General features: G+C 42.4%; 1 protein-coding gene across 1 annotated transcript in view; it reads left to right on the top strand.

Moving 5' to 3' along the window:
* The first annotated feature begins 510 nt into the window (after positions 1-510).
* The window catches only part of LOC126355972 (acylcarnitine hydrolase-like), a 91,947-nt gene continuing 69,943 nt past the window's right edge, over positions 511-22,514 (top strand). Inside the window, exon 1 of the mRNA XM_050006578.1 lies at positions 511-608. Coding sequence (XP_049862535.1) covers positions 546-608 — 63 coding nt within the window. The 5' untranslated portion in view covers positions 511-545. The remainder of the gene's footprint in view (positions 609-22,514) is intronic.

Below are 22,514 nucleotides of genomic sequence, written 5' to 3'. Positions count from 1 at the left end.
TTCGTTCCCTACCACGTTCGGACTTCTCACATTCCAGTAATCTAGTTAATTAAGACATTATTATGTTGTGTCTCAATATTTTTCCAGTGATAGATCTGTAAGAAACAAAACTGTTGTGATTATATCGTGTAGAATGAACATTCTTTATCTTGACGTCTAACGGACAACATTTTTGCGAAGTAAGGGCTGGATGAAGAAGATAAAGTAAGCACTTCTCTTAGTTAACAATGGAAAAGACGTCAGCTTTCGTTCACTTTACGAGAAACAAGGGAGCACAGGCACCACCGTTCAAAGCTTTGTTTACAAGCTTCTTTCAGGCACTAACACTGAAACGCAGCCAAGACATAGTGCATGAATTCACGTGACTGTACTTTACTCTTTGAAAATGGAACACACCTGTGCAGCAGCTGTATCGACAACAGGCTACCAAGAAATTTCAGCAGCTTGCAAACCTTGAGTGAAGGCCGAGGCACATTTAAAGGATCAGCCATACTATGAAAAAGCGTCACTCGGCTTCTGATCGCAAAGCTGACGAACCTACCGCCATGCTGCTGAACGTCAGAAAATTGTTTGGCATTCTCCTTCTTCAGTTCATCACCTATGGCCAGGTAACGTGTTGAACGCATTAGTTAACCGTAAACTTAAGGAAAGATGACTTCATATTTGTGTACTGAAGTGGTAGTAATTCATAACGACTAGTGCTGTAGATTCAGAGACCTAGAATAGTAGTTGTAAAGCTGTGAAATAGAATTTAGGAAATACAAAGAATATGACGTGATTTGAGAAAAAATCGACAGATTTGTCGTAATTGTGAGTTTCCATAATATAGGTGGGATATCTTCCAGATAACTGATGCATTGTGGAATGGTTGTATTAGTTTCTTCTAAACTTTTCTGAATGATTACTGGTATGTTATCAACGCCGAAAGATAACCCGTTATATTGAGAAGGGTCTTAAAGAGGACTTATTTACAGAATGGTTTTGAAAGCCTTGTCCAAAGGAAGTTGAAAAGTATGCATTCACAGAAGTATGGATTTGAATGATTAAAAATGGAATGCTTTTGCATGTACTGAGGAAAACAATTAGAAGTGGAGGTGCAAAATCTGTATTCCAGTGGATACCTACGTGATAACACAACAGTTTCATTATTTCCTCTGTAAAGTATAGCGCCAAGGGTGTTACAACTGATAATTAAACACCAATAAAACTGTGTTCTGAGTCTGTCACTGATTTTTTAGACCACTATATATTTCAATGGTTCACAACATTCAAGTGAAAGGTACTGGGCTACATTTCTGGTATTAGTAGGGAGCATAGATGTTTCCTCATTGTACCACATAAAGGGAAAAACAGGTTAGAATTAGCCTTTTGAACAAAAGAAGCAGACAGACAGTACCCACCACTTACTGTAGCATGGGGCTATACTTATACATGAGGCGTTGTTGTGGTTCTCCACTTTTTACTCATTGTACACAAGAGAGGTGTGGCTACATTTAAGTGCAATGAACTGCTGAAACTTGGTTGTTTAATTTACTGTATTTCACAATTTTATTGCTGTACTGCATGACTGTAATGTGTAAGCATTTCAGGACAAGAATAAGTAGAATTAAAATGTGAAAACATTTCAGAAGACGAATATATGAGAGGGGGATAAGGGAGTGGAGAAAATGGAGACAAAAGATGCGAGTTGGTAGTGAACTGAAACTGTTGCAAATTATATTGTGTATTTAAAATCTTGAACATGCAGCAGTCAGCAAAAGTAGAACATCCAATTAGTTGCACCTAGGTAAAGGTTTTAATCAACTTCTGACATGCAACTGGTTTGCTGTGTGATTCCCATCATGTCCGTATTATATATTTGAAAATAAAATAATATGTGGAACCATTGGGGAAAGTTGACAACGAAGCAACTATTCAAACTGTCTACGAGTCTCAAGACATATGTACAGACTTTTGGGAAAAGTATCAACCATACAATCCCTAAGACAGAAATGGTAGACAAGTGCTAGAACAATCATACAATCAGCACAACAATTCATGTATCCATGTTCCTGACAAGTGTAAGATACAGAAGAATGCAGAAGACCAGCGGCATCCAAACCAGCAGTAAGTCAGCACCATACCAGGTATCCATAATTGTTTTCCGGAAATGCTGGTCATGACTTGCCGAAATGGCTGAAAGTACTCGACTAAGTGGCCACCCACAATAAGTGGGATAACAAGATATTTTTGGCAAATTTGTACTCCTATGTCACAGCCCGACAGCGATTCGAGAGCAATGAAGAGAAGCTGGGATTAATTCGAGGTCGAACTGAAGGAAACATTTAGTGACAACCAGCAACAAGTCCGCTTATCAGACGAACAATTGAAGAACCAGATCCGGTGACAAGGGGAAGCGATGCAACACCATTTTTCCCCGCGCCACGTTATGAATCAGTATATGACAGAAGCTAGGTCTTCATAACAGGAGTCATAGATGCATGCTGTTCCGGTAAAGGATGTCACAACTACTGAGGAACTTATTAAGTGGTACCAATTGATCGCGCAAATGCTATGAAGGGTCCCTGTGGCAGTTACTGAAGATATCCACGTCCTCGTCCCTCTTACATGCCATTAATAAGAGAAGAGATAAATGCACTTCACGAACTCGAACCTGCACCACAGAACAACCCAGCATCCTAAAAACGCAGGTACAACCAACTCCTCTGTCAAGTGTAACGCCCAACAGATGGACAGGTATTTCGAGGACAGAGAATACACACCTTTACGTTTCTACTGATGATACCCTGGACGCGTTGTATACTGCTGCAGAGTAAGGTGGCAAGTTTTTGACCATTACTACACCGTCAGACATCAAACATCGCAACAATTTTATTGAAGCCCATCAGTTGCAGACGATTAATAGTTGACCGGTAAAAGAAGCTCTTGTCTTGAACAAGTCACTCCCAAACATGTCGTAGCTGTTCTCCGTGAGGTGCCAGCATCTCGTCTGACAGCCGAATTCAGGAAAATTACCGTACGTGAAGCGACCGTACGTGTAAGTGGGACCACGGGGATGAAAGTCCTCCATGGACGACAGATACCAAAAAATGTTTAACATTACTGTTTAACATCACGCCGACGATGAGATCGTTAGAGATGGGGCACAAGCTCGGATTGGAGAAAGATATGGTAGGAAGTCGGCTGTGTCTCTTCGAAGGAACCATCCCGACATTTGCCTTAAACGATTTAGGAAAAACATGGAGAGCCTAAATAAGGATCACCGGATGTAAATTTGAACCGTCATTCACTTGAATGCGAGCCTAGTGTGCTAACCGCTGCGCTATATCTCTCGATCCCAAGAAATCAGTAATCACACTGGCGCCATCATCGACGACCAACCTGTCCGGTCGCTGGGTGACTGTGGGACTTCTTTTACAGTAACGTAAAAACTTATGTCGCCAGCTAAATATGGATGTGTTTCGTGATACTAAAGCGACTGCAATGAAATTCCCAAAAGAGAAATATGCCCAGCCGACCAGAACGTATACTGCGAGAATAACTATCAATAACGGAACACAGCCCTTCGAATCCGTGGTTTTAACAAAATATAGTCATAATGCTGTTCTCAGATACAGGCATCAAAAGCAGTCACAGATTATGGATGAACAGAGCTCTAGATTAACGGTGGTTGTTCGCCGTTGTAGATTTTGGTTATCCCACTGCAATCAACGAGACGAGTTCTGGTCGTCAGTCTAGGTACTCAGTCAACTGTGAGGGTTTTAAATACTGCAAAAAGCTACTCAGGCTCACAAAAGAAATCTACATTATTATAAGCATTGCAGAGAGACAAGAATAACTTAATATTACTAACTATAACGAGCAGCCACGTTTCCGTCCAGAAGGGATATTCGTAGGGACAGCTGAACCAGTCCGAGAATGGCAGGTTAGCGACTCGACGAAGAGCAGTGCTCCACTACCACTCCAAACAACGCAGTAGAGGAAGCTACTGTCGAACTGAAAATGGGAAATGGCCTCAACAAGGACCAATGAGGATGATAGTTGTCCATTCTCAACAAATTTTCGGATGTGTTCAAATCAACAATGGATAACAGATAGACCAAATGACTCACGGTAAAGTATTGAGGAACGTCTACCGATAATCCAAAGATGAAACAGAGTATCGCCTGCTGAACGATGTATAATTAGAGGCGATATGGAGAAAATGCTGCAAGATGATATTATTAAACTCTCAGACTTCTCTCGAGCAAAAAGAATGGCACACGGCGTTTCTCCGCCGAGTCCCAACCACAGAACAAAATCGCTAAGTAGTTCATATACCGATTCCCGCATAGTAACGATAACCTAGGCTGACAGAAGAAAGCAAAATACACACATCAAAAAAAGTTTTGCATCACCCTGGTTCCCAGAACTCCTGGAGACAGACGTTGAACATGGATATTGTATAACAGACACAGTCCCTTTGATTGTTCAGAGATGCCACTAAAACCGCCCAAAGACCTAAACAACCAAGCATGAGCAGCGCCTATTAGTCGGAGGAGGTCCGACAGGCGATCATTTCCAGTCATTCCACAAGGAAGGAGGTACACGGCTCATGTTGTCTGTAGTTCAACCATGAGTAGACAATCAGGACCGCGGTTCGATCGCGACTTCATTGTTACTTGGTGCCAGGAAGGGCTCTCAACAAGGGAAGTGTCTAGGAGTCTGGCAGTGAACCAAAGCGATGTTGTTCGGACATGGAAGAGACACAAAGAGACAGGAACTGTCGATGACATGCCTCGCTCATGCCGCCCAACGGCTACTGCTGCAGGATTATGGTACGGAGGAACCCTGACAGCAACGCCACCACATTGCATAACGCTTTTCGTGCAGCCGCAGGACTTCGTGTTACGACTCAAACTGTGCGCAATAGGCTGCATGATGCGCAACTTCGATCCCGACGTCCATTACGAAGTCCATCATTGTAACCATGACACCATGTAGCGCAGTGCAGATGGTCCCAAAAACATGCCGCATGAACCGCTCAGGACTGGCATCACGTTCTCTTTACCAATGAGTGTCTTCAACCAGACAATCGTCGGAGACGTTTTTGGAGGCAACCTGCGCAGGCTGAACGCCTTAGACATACTGCCCAATAAGTGTAGCAAGGTGGAGGTTCTCAGCTGTTTCGGGATGGTATTCTGTGGGACCGACGTACGCCGCTGGTGGTCATGGAAACCGCCGTAACGGCTGTACGATACGTGAATTCCATCCTCCGACCGATAGTGCAAGCATGTCGGCAGCATATTTGCGAAGCATTCGTTTTCATGGACGACGATTCGCGCGCACATCGTGAACATCTTGTGGATGACTTCCTTCAGGATAACGATATCGCTCGACTAGAGCTGATCGAACAAGTCTGGAATAGATTGAAAAGGGCTGTTTATGGCGACGTGACCCACCAACCACTCTGAGGGATACTCGCCGAATTGCCGTTGAGGAGTGGGACAATCTGGACCAACAGTGCCTTGATGAACTCCTATGCCACAACGAATACAGGAATGCATCAATGCAACATGACGTGCTACTGGGTATCAGAGGTACCGGTGTGTACAGCAATCTGAATCACCACCTCTGAAGGTCTCGCTGTATGGCAGTGCAACATGCAATGTGTGGCTTTCGTTAGCAATAAAAAGGGCTTAAATGATGTTTATGTTGATCTCTATTCCAGTAGTCTGTACGGTTTCCGTAACTCTGGGAACCGAGGTGCTGTAAAACTTGTTTTGATATGTGTGTTTATCAACCTCGGGCATGCAAACAGTTTGATGAGACTGACTGGGAAAAGATAAAGACTTTATGCCCTCTATAAGTTCAAAGTTTGCCGTTTGTACTCTGTTAAGAATCGAGACATCTTCGAACGTATGATGGACAACCTGTGCCGACAACTTAAATTGCCTTTGCAATTTGGATGACTATGTCTATTTTTCTTTTTTTCTTTTGAAACCTTTTAAGAACATATATGCTGCTTGCAAAATGTGCTGAAGCGTGTTCAGTATGCAGGTCTCCACCTAAATCCGAAGAAGTGTCTATTTATCAACCAATGATAATCTTGAGGCACCTAGTGAATGGCCATAACACGCCCAGCTCCACAGAAAATAAGAACCGTCACAGAATTACCAGTAGTAAGTAATGTTCTCTGTGATTCAATGCAAGGAATGGATTTACGTTACCAATGAGAAATGCAAGGAACGCAATTACGTGATCTCGCAATCTAAGATGGCGGAAGCCACACACCTCCTCCATGTCTGTCATCTGACATGCTCTTTCCCCACTCTTCCCTCTAACTCCATCAACTTTTTCTCTCCCCTCAACTGTTTCCAACCACTCACAGTGCAGTAATAAAAAAGAAAGATCCAATGAAAAATCGAACACGGCGAACTACATAGCCCAGTTGTGTCTTATGCTCCACCCTCCTCCACTCCTTTCCACTCAATCACAGTGAAGTATTAAAGTGAGACACCAATAAATAAATAAAATAAATTTAAAATACCTAACTACTTGAATTGGGCTTTGTACACTCCCCTTACTCTTTATTTTATGCCAATCGGTACATAGCATTAAAGCGATGCCGAACTCAAAGATATGCATTATTTCCCTGCATTTACATAAAACTGTGTAGTACTACAACGATATAATATAATAATATAAAGGTAAAATATATGCATTATTTCGATGGTATATACTTAAAATTGTGAGCAAATACACACTTCTGTGGTCAACTTTTCGCTTGAAAATCGAATATAATTATGTACACACACACATATCTCTGGCATAAAATTGAATAAGAGAGAGCTGCCCTCAGTGACATCCATGAGCAACTGCTGAGGCAGGTGTTTGTAGATTAGATATTCTGGGGGGTTGGAGGAGACATAGTTATGCGTCACGGGCTGGAGCGCCTATTGTGACCTGCCTATTGAGTTTGGGTACCCACAATGGTACCAAAATTAGTGTGCATCATTGCCGAATTGCATATTACACCAACAAGAAGCAGTACCTGGAGCCAGTGCGAGATGTGTGACACTGTTGCAATGTGCACACATCAAGGGGTTTGTCTACTGTGATTGTGACCGTTTGTGTCCATGCAACAGAGTGCAGAGGGGGGTGGGGGTCCTCCGCAAGTGACACTGAGTCGAACCTTGGAATGCTGTTACTTTTTGCCTATGACTAAAGATACTGAACATTTTGTCAGCCATAGCCAAGCGCCATCTGTTTGGCTCTGTCTCTTTCGCAATTAAGCTGAGCTGTAGGTCTGTTGACAGGTTGATCAACAACAAGGTTCACAGCGTGGCAAGCGACATAAAAGGTGAATCAGCTGAGGTGTGGAGGCAGAGCCAGGAATGTGAGAGTGTACCCCTGTCTGCTCTCGTACATGACCTTTCGATGTTACTGTTCCCACATACAGGACTGTCTTCTGTAACAGCACTGCCTTGGGTGTCTCACATCTGTTCACAGCAGGAGGCGGCTTGATGATATCATAAATTAGTTCTGAGTGGCTGGCCAGGTCATTGAACGTATGTGTATACTTTGACTGGTAGTCGAAAATTCTGTTTGCCTGAAAAAAAAAAAAAGACTCGATGTTCGTGAACCTCATGCTCAGATTCTTGGCGTCGAAAAGAGGTAGTTTGAACTGATCGCCACATGAACATCTCGGTTTACCAGTGGTCGCATTATGTTCGTGAAGTATGTGGGCAAGATGGCTGCCGATTGTTCATGCGTAGTTGGTTGTTAGATGGCGAATTGCGAATGTTCAAGTACGTTGTGTGATGTGTGGAAGACACAGACATGATTAGAATCGAGGAGACCCTAAAAGGAGTCTACGGAATTCACTGGATATAAATCAGTTAATAGGTTCACTGTATCCGCCATTGCTGGTGCGGCATCATGCCACTGTTGGCTATTGGTAGCGAAAACATGCAGTATTCAGAGTCGGATTCACACACTGTCCAAACAGATGCTACACTGTATTCTTGCGAGCAGCATCTGTTTATCTAAGTAGAGTGGCTGGTGACGTGGTGTATGATGGCCACGTTATCACTATACAGTAAACACGATGGACTTCGTAGAAGAATTTGAGTGTATTCGTGGTTGACGTTAGGTCTCCATTGTGGAAAGTGGGATATTACGGCAGTAGTAACCCACCAACAGAGACGTCACAGTCGATCATAAGAATACTCTTTATTAAACTGAGCGCTACCCCTGTGGGATCAACTTGAGCACTGGCAATAGCTTGCATACTAATAAACAAATACATATTCGAATCTTACAGCTAGGTCATCAGGTCATTCACTTCATTCAATGTGGTCGGTAGTATATCAGTTTTAGAGTTTTACAGAGAGTAAAGTTTAGAAGCCTTTTATAAGCCTTTCTCGTAGCACCTTACACACGAAATACAATATGTCGTGAGAATTATAGGATGTTTAGTGACCTTTATTCACAAGACACACGAACAGCTGGCATATTTCAATTACACCGTACACACAAGATTTGAAATTCAGGTTACCTCCCTTCACAAGAGTCCACAAGAAAAGACAGTATTATCTACACGATTACTGAGATCGAAACTTTGTATGAGCAGTCCATAAAGATGGTCTGGGTAAGTGAATGCAACGTTATTAAACCCACAGCAGAGGGATTAGAACACGTCGTGCTTACAACCAGTAAGAATGTAGTTTTAATTTATGACATATCTGATGCAAGAGTGAATACTAACCAAGCTACATTGTGCACTGTAGGAATTAACGTGCAATACCAGTGTTACACGATACATCCATATCTGATAAAATGGAATACAAATGGAAAATAGGTACAGATACAAACTCATGAAGTGTTATTAGTTTCTATATGAAGAGATGCTCTTTCCATCATTTTTGTAGCATATTTAAAAGATTGTATTGGTGAAAATGTTATTATTTCTGGCACAATATGTGAAATGCGGTTGTTCTTAGGAAAAATAGAAACAGTAGAGTGTGAGGAAAAAGACTTGGCTCTTCAGCCAAAATTCCGGAAAATTGGAGATCTCTAGATTTACTCCAAATCTACACCAGAAACAGTAATTGTCACTTGATATAAAAAAGGTAAACCAGCCTAGATAATGAAACTAGATTTACAGGGAACTGGATTATTAATTAGTGGAACTATGTATGAAATAGCAGGAAGACAATTTCACTAGCCAGCTACCATCACCGGCACAACAATGATTAACATGTCCCGTCCAGTGTTGTATTGGCCAGAGGAACCACCACACATACTATGTAACCAAAACCCAAATTTCATTAATGATATCTTACATTCCACTTTGCTACGATCCTTATATGAATAAATAACTTCACAAAAAGGGCAAATGTCAGTCACCTGAAAACTGCAACGTTTGAAACATTATCAAGAGAAACATAAAAAACACGCTTATTTTCACAGAAACAACGGGGAAGCATATTCTTGGTCTTAGTGTTCCTTTGTACAATTTACTTTTGTATATAGCGTAATATATTGTATTCAAATGACGCAACCACTTAGCAGATATCTGTGGACTGGACAAAAAAGTAATAAGTAATGTAAATGGATAATGTAAATAGTTAATGCACCCAGAACAGAATGGCAAAGCAGATTAATTAAGACTCAAAATTTAGGTTGAGAATCAACCCAGAAAAATGCTAAAGTGTAACTTCTTTAAACAAATGAAAGAGAGGGAAAATCTGGAGAGAATTTGTTTAAAGAGGAGGGGTGAATAATGGCACAGAATGGTAAGGGGTGGAAATCAAAATAGTTTATTAAAACTTATTCTCATTGCTACACGCACACTCAAATCATGACAAAGACGCAGGTGGAAGCAGGAAGCAAGCCAGTGTGTCACATGTTGGTCTGCTCGTTGACACTTGATGGCACTTTTTGCTACATGAGGAAACGCATTGAGCAGAACAAGACTGCAACAGAAAATGAAAGGAAGCTTGAGAAGCATATTCGTTAGCTTGCAAGACATGTTGCAGAAACTTTGTCTCTTACGCAAGAGCATTTAATGAGGAGTTGGCACAGCAGTTAACAACCTGTTAAGTGAATATAATAGAATACGAAGTCCGTAAGGAATGAAGAGATACACTTGAAGTTCTCTGAGCCTATAGATATTGTGATAAGGAATAGCTCAGCAGACAGTTTAGTTGAAGAGGAATGACCATCTCAGAAAGGGCAATCACAGAAATGGAAAACATAGGTACAAAGAAGATAACTGCAAAGGAACCATGAATAACAGAAGAAATACTCCAGTTGATTGACAAAAGAAGGAAGAATAGAAATGTTAAAGTAAGCTCAGGATACAGAAATATGAATGACTTAGGAATGAAAAAAATAAACCAGTAGGTCCAGGGAAGCTAAGGCTAATTGACAGTATGAAAAATGTGAAGAAATCAAAAAAGAATTGATTGCCAAAATAACTGACTCAGCATATACAAAAGTCACACCAACCTTATGTATAACTAGAAACAAGGACATTAACATTGAAATAGTAGTGGGAATTCCACTATTAGATGCAGAGGAGACAGTGGACAGATGGAAAGAATACAATGAAGGGCTATATGAGGGGAAGACTTGTCTGATGAAGTGATAGAAGAAGACACAGGAGTCGATACAGAAGACATAGGGGATCCAGTGTTAGATAGAGAATTTAAAAGAACTTTGGAAGACTTAAGGTCGAATAAGGCTGAAGGGATACATAACATTCCATCACAATCTATAAAATCATTGGAGGAAATTGTAAAAAACGACGATTCCTGTTGGTGTGTAGAATGTATGAGTCTGGGGATATAGCATCTGACTTTCAGAAAAGTATCATCCACACAATTCCGAAGACTGCAAGAGCTTACAAGTGCGAGAATTATCGCACAGTGGGCTTAACAGCAGGCAGTTCGAAGCTGTCAGCGTGTCCTCGATTACTCCACAGGTCACACGCGAGCGCAAGAGAATGCCTCCCAGAGTGTAATATTGCTCCCACTAGACTGCACCCGTGGCACACAGCACGTTTCGAGCAGCCATTCATCTCGATGGAGGCGTTAGTTGAGACGACTGTCTACTTAGTGCTGTAAAAAATATTATTCACCCGAAGAGTCGACACGTCTCCATTGATCGACGGTCGAGTACCTAGGTCCTCGTGCTTGCTCCAATCGTAATGGATGATGTCGTTGAGTCAACATGTGAACACATCGGCATGGTCTGTTGCAGGGCTACATGTTCTACAATACACGATCAACGGCGAACTCTGAAACGCTTGTGCATGCACCAGCATTGTCTCTATCGGCACGGATGCCACAGACCTCCATCCATCCTACTTTACAGAACAGAAAAGCCTCTGAACCACACGTTCTGTGAAAAAATCGTGGACGTCCACCCATTTAGCACCTTGTGGTAGTTTCACTGACCTTCTCCATAAATGTTCATGATGGTAGCACGTGAACATTCACCATTTTCGAGGTACTGGTTTACAGGCTCTGCGTAATAATAATCTGCCCTTTGTAAAAGTCACTTATCTAAATGGGGTATTACAAATACTTGTGAATTCTCAGTTGCAACATTGCATTTAGTTTAATTGGTGTGGTGTCTTGCACACTGACTGATTGTTCCGTCTTGTGTTTCACAAAATGCCATTTAGGTTTAATCTCACTTGCGCTATTCATTTCTCTCAAAATGTACATATTTATGGGCATTTTAACGACTTTCCCTAAAAAATTAAGTTTTTTTGTAGAATGCAAGTAATGTTAGATATTGAATTATTCTGGTACCTATACAAATTTCCCTTTTCTCTGACTTGAAATTTGTTGTCTTCGACTGGCTTTTTTTCTTAAAGGACTTCCTGGACACGTTACAAAAGGTGCTTTCAGATGTTCACACAAATTCACTATGGAATATATTGAATTTGATGTTAGAATTTTATTCTATACGTACCTAAACCCACATTACCTCTTTTAACTTACTCCTAAATCCCTGTATCCTGTGCTCATTGTAGACCTTATGCCTTTTATGAACCTGCCTTGGTTAGGGTAAGATGTATTGTACCCATTAGCTGTGCATGATGACTAGCCACTGACCCAGTTGTTGAAAGAAAGTGATACCTTTTGAATGGACTGTGGAATATGAAACTTGCAGTATATTGAGTTCTTTTCTGTTAATATACTCTGATTTTGGAGGAACTGTTGATCTTATGTTGTGACAGTAGCGAATTTGATGTGGGATGGATTAAAGGCAAGAATAGGACGATGAAGAGAAGCTAATTGCTGGTACTTCTTGCCAGCTCCATACTACAGAAACTAATTATAGTACAGTGCAGAAGGTGTTATTGACTTTGACGTATATGGTAAATGATTTTAAATGCTTTGTGGTAGGAAGTTGCAGTGGTTACTGATCATGCAGCTTTACAATGGCTGTTTGATTTGAATCATCCAGTCCACAATATAATGCACCAGCCGCTTAAGCTAAGTGTTTATGATTATAAGGTACATTATAAGATCGAGCAGCTACATCAGAGCATGGATGCATTCAGCAGAGGCATGTGTACACTAAAAGCAGATGAGGTGCCTCTCGCTGACTTGCAAGAAACTCAAGAGTAGGACATACACTGCCAGCAACATGTGGGCCTTTCAGATTTCGAATCCAAAATGGTATTATGAATCACGAAATGGTATCCCTGACTGGTGATACCAAAAGCACTTAAATGCTGCGTCATTATGCACTATCACGATAGCACCCAAGCTTGTCCCAGTGGCAAGTACGCCATAAACTGGTACACACCACTAACCCATCGAATTCTGCATGCTGCTGGTGGGAAGGCCAGCAATGTGATTGCTCGTGCTTTGGGCTAACTGGTTTTGGTATCAATTGCCAACATGACAACGGAGATGATGGCAAAAACCTTTGTCAAACATCATTGCCAAGGCCACAGGCCACAGGCCAAGAACAAGTTTTACGTCTGCTTTATTTGTTCAAAAAATGTTCAAATGTGCGTGAAATCTTATGGGACTTAACAGCTAAGGTCATCAGTCCCTAAGCTTACACGCTACTTAACCTAAATTATCCTAAGGACAAACACACACACATATGCCCGAGGGAGGACTCGAACCTCCGCTGGGACCAGCTTTATTTGAAAACGTATGTTAAGTTTTGGGGATTAAGAAGTGTAATTCAACTCCTTGTAGCCTAAAACGGCTGACAGTAACAGAGACAGAGTCAACTTGGCTTGCCTGGCTGTCACATGTAAACGCTAAGACTTCCACTCGAGATGCTGGGCCAGTCTCTCAGCTGCGTGCTAGTCGTTTATGTGTAGGGCTCGTGGCATCCTAGACACATGCATTCAATTTTTAGACTTTATACGAAGTGGTTCGAAGCTTGTCTGTTACTTAGGTACTGATTAATATAAGAATAGTAAGAATGATAATTTATTTATTTGGAAGTTGTGTTTGTTTGCATGTGTGTTTAAAATCGTAATCTTTACTTTGTAAATCGTCTGCCACAGATCTGTGCACAAGTGATTCAAGATAATATGAACCTGCCAAAATGTGTAATTCACAGACAGAAACATTCTTGTTAGACTTGAACCCAATATTGTGGGATGTTCTTCCCAATGAATTCACATCAGAAATACTTATTACAAATAGAACCAAACTGAGATCTTTAGATTCATGTGTGCTTTGATTGGAACTGTGTGTCTTTGGCTGCTCCTGAAAGCAGGATTTTTCTTCATTATGATTGTTGGATTATTTTCTAAATATGTCATTGGAGGCAGGAATTTATTCCTCAACTTCAATCATTCCATTTTCCAGAGATAGCAAAAGAATAAATTTTCGTGTAATTAGAGTCTGTTTTCTCCTAATAAGTAGCTGGAGAAAAATGTTCAAATGTGTGTGAAATCTTATGGGACTTAACTGCTAAGGTCATCAGTCCCTAAGCTTACACACTACTTAACCTAAATTATCCGAGGCAGCCGCACAGTCCATGACTGCAGCGCTTCAGACCGCTCGGCTAATACCGCGCAGAAAGTAGCTGGAGAAAAAGAATTGTCAGCGTGATGAGTTATGCCTAAGATGTTAACATTTGCCTGTAAATGCAAAACGCATTTATCATAATGCAGCTCTTAATCTATTGTAGAACTTCTATATACGTTTTATTTCACTTGCTTGTATTGCAAATATTTTATAAGTGTCTGTCTTACCGATCTTCATTCGCATCACCGCCCTCTTTATACAAGCTGTTTCTTTATAATGGAGTTCTGTGTCGAAACGTAATTTGATGTGCTCCTGCTGGGCATCTGGCTGCATGTCCTAACATGGCTGTGAACCTGGCTCTGTCTCTTCCCCATCGTTGACACCTATGCTAATGGTAGTCGTCCGCCTCGTGTACTAGCAAATATACTAGAAACACTCTTGTGTCTCCCTTCATTACGTTGATTTTCACGTACCTTACATTCTCAGATGGCATAAGATTCTTTCTATTTTTTCCCCTATTGTGTACGTGACATTGTCAAAAAAACAGTTTCTATCTAATTGACTTATGTGTAATAGGAAGCTGTCTGCTTCTCTCTCTGCTCTCTATCATCGATTGAGACCGGATAACGCCTCCTGAGAACTGGGAAACTTGTTTGGATTGCGCTGTTTTACATGTAATTTTACATGTAAATAACTGGAAACACGAGAACTGCATTGTAACTATAAAGCTGTCCAGCTCCACTTCTCTTCTACTTTTGCTTCCAGCGAGCACTATGAGTGAAGTTGTGACTACAGTCCGCAGCTCGTGGACGTGCGGTAGCGTTCTCGCTTCCCACGCCCGGGTTCCCGCGTTCGATTCCCGGCGGGTCAGGAATTTTCTCTGCCTCGTGATGACTGGGTGTTGTGTGCTGCCCTTAGGTTAGTTTGGTTTAAATAGTTCTAAGTTCTAGGGGACTAATGACCATAGAAGTTAAGTCCCATAGTGCTCAGAGCCATTTGTGACTACAGGTTTACATGAAAGTAAATTTAGTAGAAATCCCTCTTTTTAGAATTAGGTCGTTCCCAGAACCTCTCTCCTGAATCCATTTCCCTCCTCACCTCCAAGACACCCCACACATCCAACTTCTACATGCTCCGCAAAATCCACAAATCTTACAGTCATTGGCACCTCATTGTTACAGATTGTTCTGTCCCAAATAAAGGAATTTCGGTCCTCGTTGACCAACATGAATCTAACCAGTCGCCTGTTATCTAGCTTCCCACGTCAAAGCTACCAATCTCTTACTTCACTGACTTCCACCATTCCTACCCCTTTTACCTCCTGGAACCCTGATCATCACTATTGACGTCACTTCCCTGTACATCAATATCTCTCACGTTCATGGTCTTGCTTTTACTGAACACTAACTTCCCGAACACACCTCTGAACCTACAACCTGATTCCTCATATGTCTTACTAACTTTATCCTAGCTTACAACTAATTCTCCTTTGAAGGGAAGGCATACAAACACCTGCCATTGCGCCCTGAATTGAAACACATCCTACCCAAGAGCGTCCCCACCCCTCGTAAGGTGGTGTCCCATTGCCAACCCAACCTCACTGAGTCCCAATTTCAGCACCATGCCACAGGGATTGATATACCTGTGGAAGACCCAGGTGCAAGACCTGCTCAAACCAATGCATCCAACCCTTTCTATCCCATTTCTGTCAGTGGCTTATCCTACCTGCATCAGAGACTAGGCCCCCTATCAAAGCAGCCATGTCATGTAGCAACTCTGCAGCAATCATTGCAGAGCTTCTTATCTTTGTATGACTACCAACTAGTTGTCCACCATGACGAACGACCAGCGCCAATCTTTGGCCAGAAGTGTGGTAGACCACTCTGTGACACATGTAGCTTAACATTTCATGTTCAATTTCAATAGCTGCTTCACAACCAGGTCCAGCTGGATCCTCCCCTCTGCCATCAGCTTTTCTGAATTGCACGGCTGGAAATCATTCTTACAAAACATTCTCTGTTCCTGAAATTATCCTGTCCTTCACCTGCAGTAACTTGCTGCCCTCATACCCTCCATCCAACCGTCTCTGCCCCGTCTATCCTATCACTAGCTTCCTGTTCACGTCCACTCACTTTCATTGTGTACTGCCCTTTGCCAACACATCTTACCATCTTCCCCATTCCCTGCAACTCTCCTTTTCCGCTGTCCTTCCGCCGGTCCCCCACCACCGGGCCTCTCTCGACGCTGCACCTTGTTAAGCCTCCATCTACTCCCTTAACTCTGGACTACACAGCGCTCTTCTCTCTCCCTACCCCTGCCCTGATACCCCACATACTTACATGCCACACTCCACGTTGCTACTTTCGTTCACTGTGACAACTGTATTCTGGTCAAAACTGCTGGAGATGGCACTCATGTGTGCGTGAGGTGTGCTTGCTTGTATGAATGTGCATCCGTATTTTCCTTTCTGGTGAATGCTAAATGAGTAACAGTCTTTTCCTTGTGGCTATCTGCATCTCAACAAATTGTCTGTAGAGTGAATAGCAATCTATCGTTTTCCTGATACTGTTAGCAGTCAACATCACGTGTTCACTGACGGGGATGAAAATGTGGAGCACACATAGATAAAACTGAAAAGTATCGTTCGGTATGTCTCAGACAAGCATGTTTCGAAAAGGATTTTAATGGATGGGAAAGGTCCACCATGGTTTAATAGCCGTGTAATAACATAGAAGAAAGCTTTATCGTAAAGACAAGTCAAAACCAAGCCGACAAAAAAAAAGCCGAACAAAGCGACAACGAAAATTAGGAGAGCAACGAATAGAATCGTTCAGTGACTTCGAAAGCAAAATTTTGCCAGTTGATCTGACTTAAAACTACGAAATTCTGGTCTTTTACAAAATCAGCAAGCGTATGTAAATAATCTATTCAGTCACTCTTTGGCTATACTTAGAAGAAAACGGAAGATGACAGACAGGAGTCCGAAATACTGAATTTGATCTTCCGAATCCGTTTCATCGTGGAAAACAGTAGTACAACAGCTTAGTATGGTGCAAATGGCTCTGAGCACTATGGGACTCAACTGCTGTGGTCATTAGTCCCCTAGAACTACGAACTACTTAAACCTAACTAACCTAAGGATATCACACACATCCACGCCCGAGGCAGGATTCGAACCTGCGACCTCAGCAGTCGCACGGTTCCGGACTGCGCGCCTAGAACCGCGAGACCACCACGGCCGGCAACAGCTTAGTAGTGGAAAGGCTTCTAGACCAGTGAGATTGTACAGAAATTATGCGAAAGGAATTTCTAGGTGGTTGGCGACTGGAAAAAAAGCGCAAGTAATTCCCAGTTTCAAGAAGGGCGTAGGACAGATTGACTTAATTATTGATCTACATCGCTAACGTCAGTCTGTTTAGAATTGTGGAACACGTTTCAAACTCAGGTATCGTGACGTTTTTGAAGAACAGAAACATCCTCTATCAAAATTAACATGGATTCTGCAAGCAGAGATTTTGCGAAACTCAACAAACCGTTGATGCCATAACCCATGACTTCAGGAAGGCGTTTGACACGGTTCTGAATTGTCCCTTTTGGGAAAAAAAACCACGAGTTTACCCTGTATCGGAGGAGATTTGCGACTGGAAAGACTTCCTTACAGATAGAACTCAACACGTCGCTCTTAATGAAGTAAAATAGTCAAAAGTAAGGGTAATTTCAGTATTATCGCAAGGAACTGTGACAGGGCCATCACTGTTTACTTTATCTATATATTATATAGAAGATAACGTTGAAAGTTCCATGAAGCTGTTGGCAGATGATGCAGTTGTCTATAAGGCGTTAATAATAATAATAATAATAATAATAATAATAATAATGGCGTGTGACGAGGGCCTCCCGTCGGGTAGACCGTTCGCCTGGTGCAAGTCTTTCGATTTGACGCTTCGGCGACTTTCGCGTCGATGGGAATGAAATGATAATGATTAGGACAACACAACACCCAGTCCCTGAGCGGAGAACATCTCCGAACCAGCCGGGAATCGAACCCGGACCTTTAGGATTGACAGGCTGTCACGCTGACTAGTGAGCTACCGGGGGCGGACCTATAAGACGTTACGAACGCCAGAAGCCTGTGGTGATTTGCAGCAAAATCTGCAGAGGTTTGATGAATGGTACACGGACTGGTAGTTGATCCAGAACGTAAATAAATTTAACAGTGTTCGCGTACCTAGGAGAAGAAATCCAGTGCTGCACAACCACGTTACTGACTAATTGCTATATAAGATGTGTATCATTTCATGAGACCCTAACATCCTCCTGCATGCCGAGCAGCAAAGTCTGTCTAAATACAGCTTGGCAGTGTACCTCTGAAGTATATGATTTAAGTAAGCACTTTCAACTGCAGTGGTGGTAAGAGTTTCACCGATTTCGAAGCCACAGTTTCATCTTCGTATTGCTTTTACTTTTGTTGACATTGCTTGTATGTTGAAACAACAACAAGTGAAATGTATATGTGAAAAGCCATCTGAAGATGAACCTGTCTGTTCGACACCGGTGACGACAATATTATCGTAAAAAATAGCGTTGTTAAAAAATGCTGGTAGTTGTTTCCTTCTTTTCAAGTAAAAGTAGTATCTGGTGAGATCCTGGTTCGTTATATACACACATGAAAAAAAGAATTGCATCACCTCGGTTCCCAGAGTTCCGAAATCTGTGCAGAAAATTGGAATAGAGATCAACACAAACATCACTTCCACCCTTTTTATTGTTCATGAAAACCACAAATTGCAAGTTGTACCACAATACGGCGAGACCTTTAGAGGTGGTGGTCAGATTGCTGTAGACACTGGGACCACTAATAACCAGTAGGACCTCCTCTTACATTGATGCATGCCTGTATTCGTCGTGGCATACTATCTACAAGTTCATCAAAGCACTGTTGGTCCAAATTGTCCCTCTCCTCAACGGAGATTCTTCGTAGATTCCTCAGGGTGGTTCGTGGGTCACGTCGTCCATACCAGGCATGTTCGATAGGGTTCATGGGGAACATTCTGACCACTCTAGTCGAGCGATTTCGTTATCCTGAATCATTCACAAGATATGCACGTTGGAGGCGCGAATTGTCGTCCATGAAGACGAATGCCCCGTCAATCTGCAACCGATGAGGTTGCACTACCGGTAGGAGGATGGCATTCACGTGTCGCACAGCCGTTACGTCGCCTACCATGATCACCAGTGGCATCCGTTGGCCCCACATAATACCACCCCAAAACAGCAGGGAACCTCCACCTTGCTGCACTCACTGGACGGTGAGTCTAAGGCGTTCAGCCTGACCGGGTTGCCTCCAAACACATCTCCGACGATTATCTAGTTGAAAGCATATGCGACACTCATCGGTAAAGAGAACGAGATGCCAATCCTGAGAGGTACTTCGGCAAGTTGTTGGACCCATCTGTACAGCGGTGAATAGTGTCGTCGTTGCAAAGATGACCTCGCCATGGACATCGGGACTGAAGTTGCCCATTATGCAGCCTGTTGCGCACAGTTTGAGTCGTAACACGACGTCCTGCGCCTCCATGAAAGGCATTATTCAACATGGTGGCGTTGCTGACAGAGTTCCTCCGAACCATAATCCGTAGGTAGGGATCGTTCAACTGCAGTAGTAGTCCTTGGACGGCCTGAGCGAGGCATGTCATTGACAGTTCCTGTCTCTCTGTATCTCCTCCATGTCCATCGCTTTGGTTCACTCCGGGACGTCTGGAAATTTCCCTTGTTGAGAGCAGTTCCTGGCCCAAGTAACAATGAGGAAGCGATCGAACCACAGTACTGACCGTCTAGGCATGGTTGAACTACAGACAACACGAGCCGTGTACCTCCTTCCTTGTGGAATAACTGGAACTGATGGGCTATCGGACCCCCTCCGTCTAATAAGTGCTGCTCATGCATGGTTGTTTACATCTTTGGGCAGATTTAGTGACATCTCTGAACAGTCAAAGGGACTGTGTCTGTGATACAATATCCACAGTCAACGGTTATCTTCAGGATTTCTGGAAACTGCCGTGATGCAAAACTTTTTTTGATGTGTGTATAACAAGAAATTTTTGATCATACAAGACAAGTGAGGGACATGCTCTTTCTTTTCTATAAATTTTTAATATAACTGATGGCGGAGTTTGGCCACTGTGCACTGTGAGCCGGCCGGAGTGGCCGAGCGGTTCTAGGCGCTACAGTCTGGAACCGTGCTACCGCTACGGTTGCGGGTTCGAATCCTGCCTCGGACATGGATGTGTATGATGTCCTTAGGTTAGTTAGGTTTAAGTATTTCTAAGTTCTAGGGGACTGATGACCTCAGATGTTAAGTCCCATAGTGCTCAGAGCCATCTGAACCGTCTGTGCACTGTGAAAACACTGGCACAGTCAAAACAACAAATGGAGTATACAACAGATTATATTTGTCACTTGTGGACCACCTGACCGTGGAAAAGTCGTTTTACAGTGAGAGATCGTGAAATTTAAATCAAGACTAAGGTAGACGATTATTATTTTTTTGCTCCAGTAATGGTCGTAAACAATAGTAAACCTATCAAAGAGCAAAGGTCTCTAAAACTCAGTTCAAACTACAAAACCACACTAACACCATGAGGAGGCACCAGAAAGCGTGGAATATTGTATGGAGAAAGCGCAGCATGAACTGCTCATCTTAACAGCTCACGAAACAACAAAATGCCAATTACAATCAGTCTGTGGTGCTTAAATTTCTCCAAATCAGCTAGCTTCTGCCAATAAGCACCAGATGGTCCACAGAGGTGACTTTCTCTCAAAGATGGGCAGGAGAGGAATGCTCAGAATCTAAGTTTACAGCCCTCCAATTTCTACTTTCAAGTACTTTACATGGAGGAGATGACTCAATGCTGTTTACAATTTGGAGAACGAGTATATTGTTTATTTCACCGTAAAACGGGGGAACACACACAGAAACTTCCTGGTCTTTGCATTCAAAACGCTCAATGAGAAAGATGAGTTTGGTACCAGCCAGGAGCAATGTTTGTTCCTCTGGTCGGGCCATTTGCATCTACTGTGATGGGAGGGTGACTCAGTTTGATCGGATAACCGAAATTTAGAAGCAAAAGCATCTTTCCTCCTCAAGCCGTCCTCAGTATATTGGCCCTTGAGCTCATGTAGAAAAGGGAAAAATGTGCAAATCAGGTGTGACAGTGGCAGTGTAGTACCCGTGCCCACAGCTGGTCCTGGGCGCCAGCTCTATCCATAATAGCATGAGGCAGAAAACAGCATCACTTCCACGTTCCACGGAAACTGCCCATCTCCCATCTCCCTGGGGAGGCATGCCTCTCATAGTTATTTTCACTGACTGCCTTCTGAGGACAACAAGGCCCTGAGAGCACACCATTAGTGCCCCATCCCATTGCGAAAAATGCAAAGTTTTCTCCCAAGCAAACGGAACGAAGTACGCACAGTATAATAACCCAGAAGCACATATATAGAATGAAACAACATCACACAGCATATGTGACAGTAACGTCAAAAATGAGTCAACTGGTATTTTCTACACAGCCACAGTCTCGAAATTACAGTTTGCTACAAAATAACTCTAGTTTGAATATTTCATTACATTATGAGTGATGTCTGTGAGAATTTAGTATTTCTTTCTTTCAGTTCACATCCCAAACTTTGTAAGATTACTCATAGTACTTTACATACACGTCTAACACTTTATTATATGATGCACTTATTGTAAGCCACTCATATTTGTAATGTATTCTATAGGGTGAAAATTATTTAAATTGACATCCTTTTGGAGGTTGCACGGAACACCAAAACAAATATTTTTCCCTGCTGTCATAATTCCCTGTGAGCATTTTTTTTTTTTTTTTTTTAATTCAGTAGACGATCTGTTCGCTCTTCAGTTGGAATGTCGGATTTGTTGTTGCAACGGTTCCTGCTGTAATGGTAGAGGGCCTACGTCACTCTTCAGTTGTAATAGCTGTTTCACATTCACTTTTAACAGTTTTACGTTCTGACCCAGCACAGCACTTGTTTACTAATGGACCGATACATTTTGAATGACTACACTGACGTGGTTGGTGTTGATTACATAGTGAACTACAATGTTCGAAGAGAGAGTTAATCAATAACAATATCCCAGTTGGCGTACCGCACAATATCTGAGGTATACTGCTGCGTAGGAACAGCTGAGTGAGGTTGGGTCATCTAGCAGAGTACGTGGACAGGTACTAAGTCGTACAGTGTGGAGTCGGCAATTTGAGGAATCTGTCCTCCGAGCGTGGAGCAAGATCATTCCGCCAGTATTTGTGCAACTGCGGGCAACGTGGGGACCAATAAGATGAATGTCAGAAACGCCCTTCATGGTCAATATTGTTAGATCCATTCCACTTATGGCTTGTGTACAATGTGGAACCAGATGATTATCCACTTAGAGCACAATTTCAGCAGTCGTACCTGGAACAGTACCTAATGCATCCTTAATTTCCAACC

Source organism: Schistocerca gregaria, chromosome 3 (genome assembly GCF_023897955.1).
Source record: "Schistocerca gregaria isolate iqSchGreg1 chromosome 3, iqSchGreg1.2, whole genome shotgun sequence".
NCBI lineage: Eukaryota > Metazoa > Arthropoda > Insecta > Orthoptera > Acrididae > Schistocerca > Schistocerca gregaria.
The sequence above is the reverse complement of the archived record's forward strand: the minus strand, read 5'-3'. Positions and strand labels throughout refer to the sequence as shown.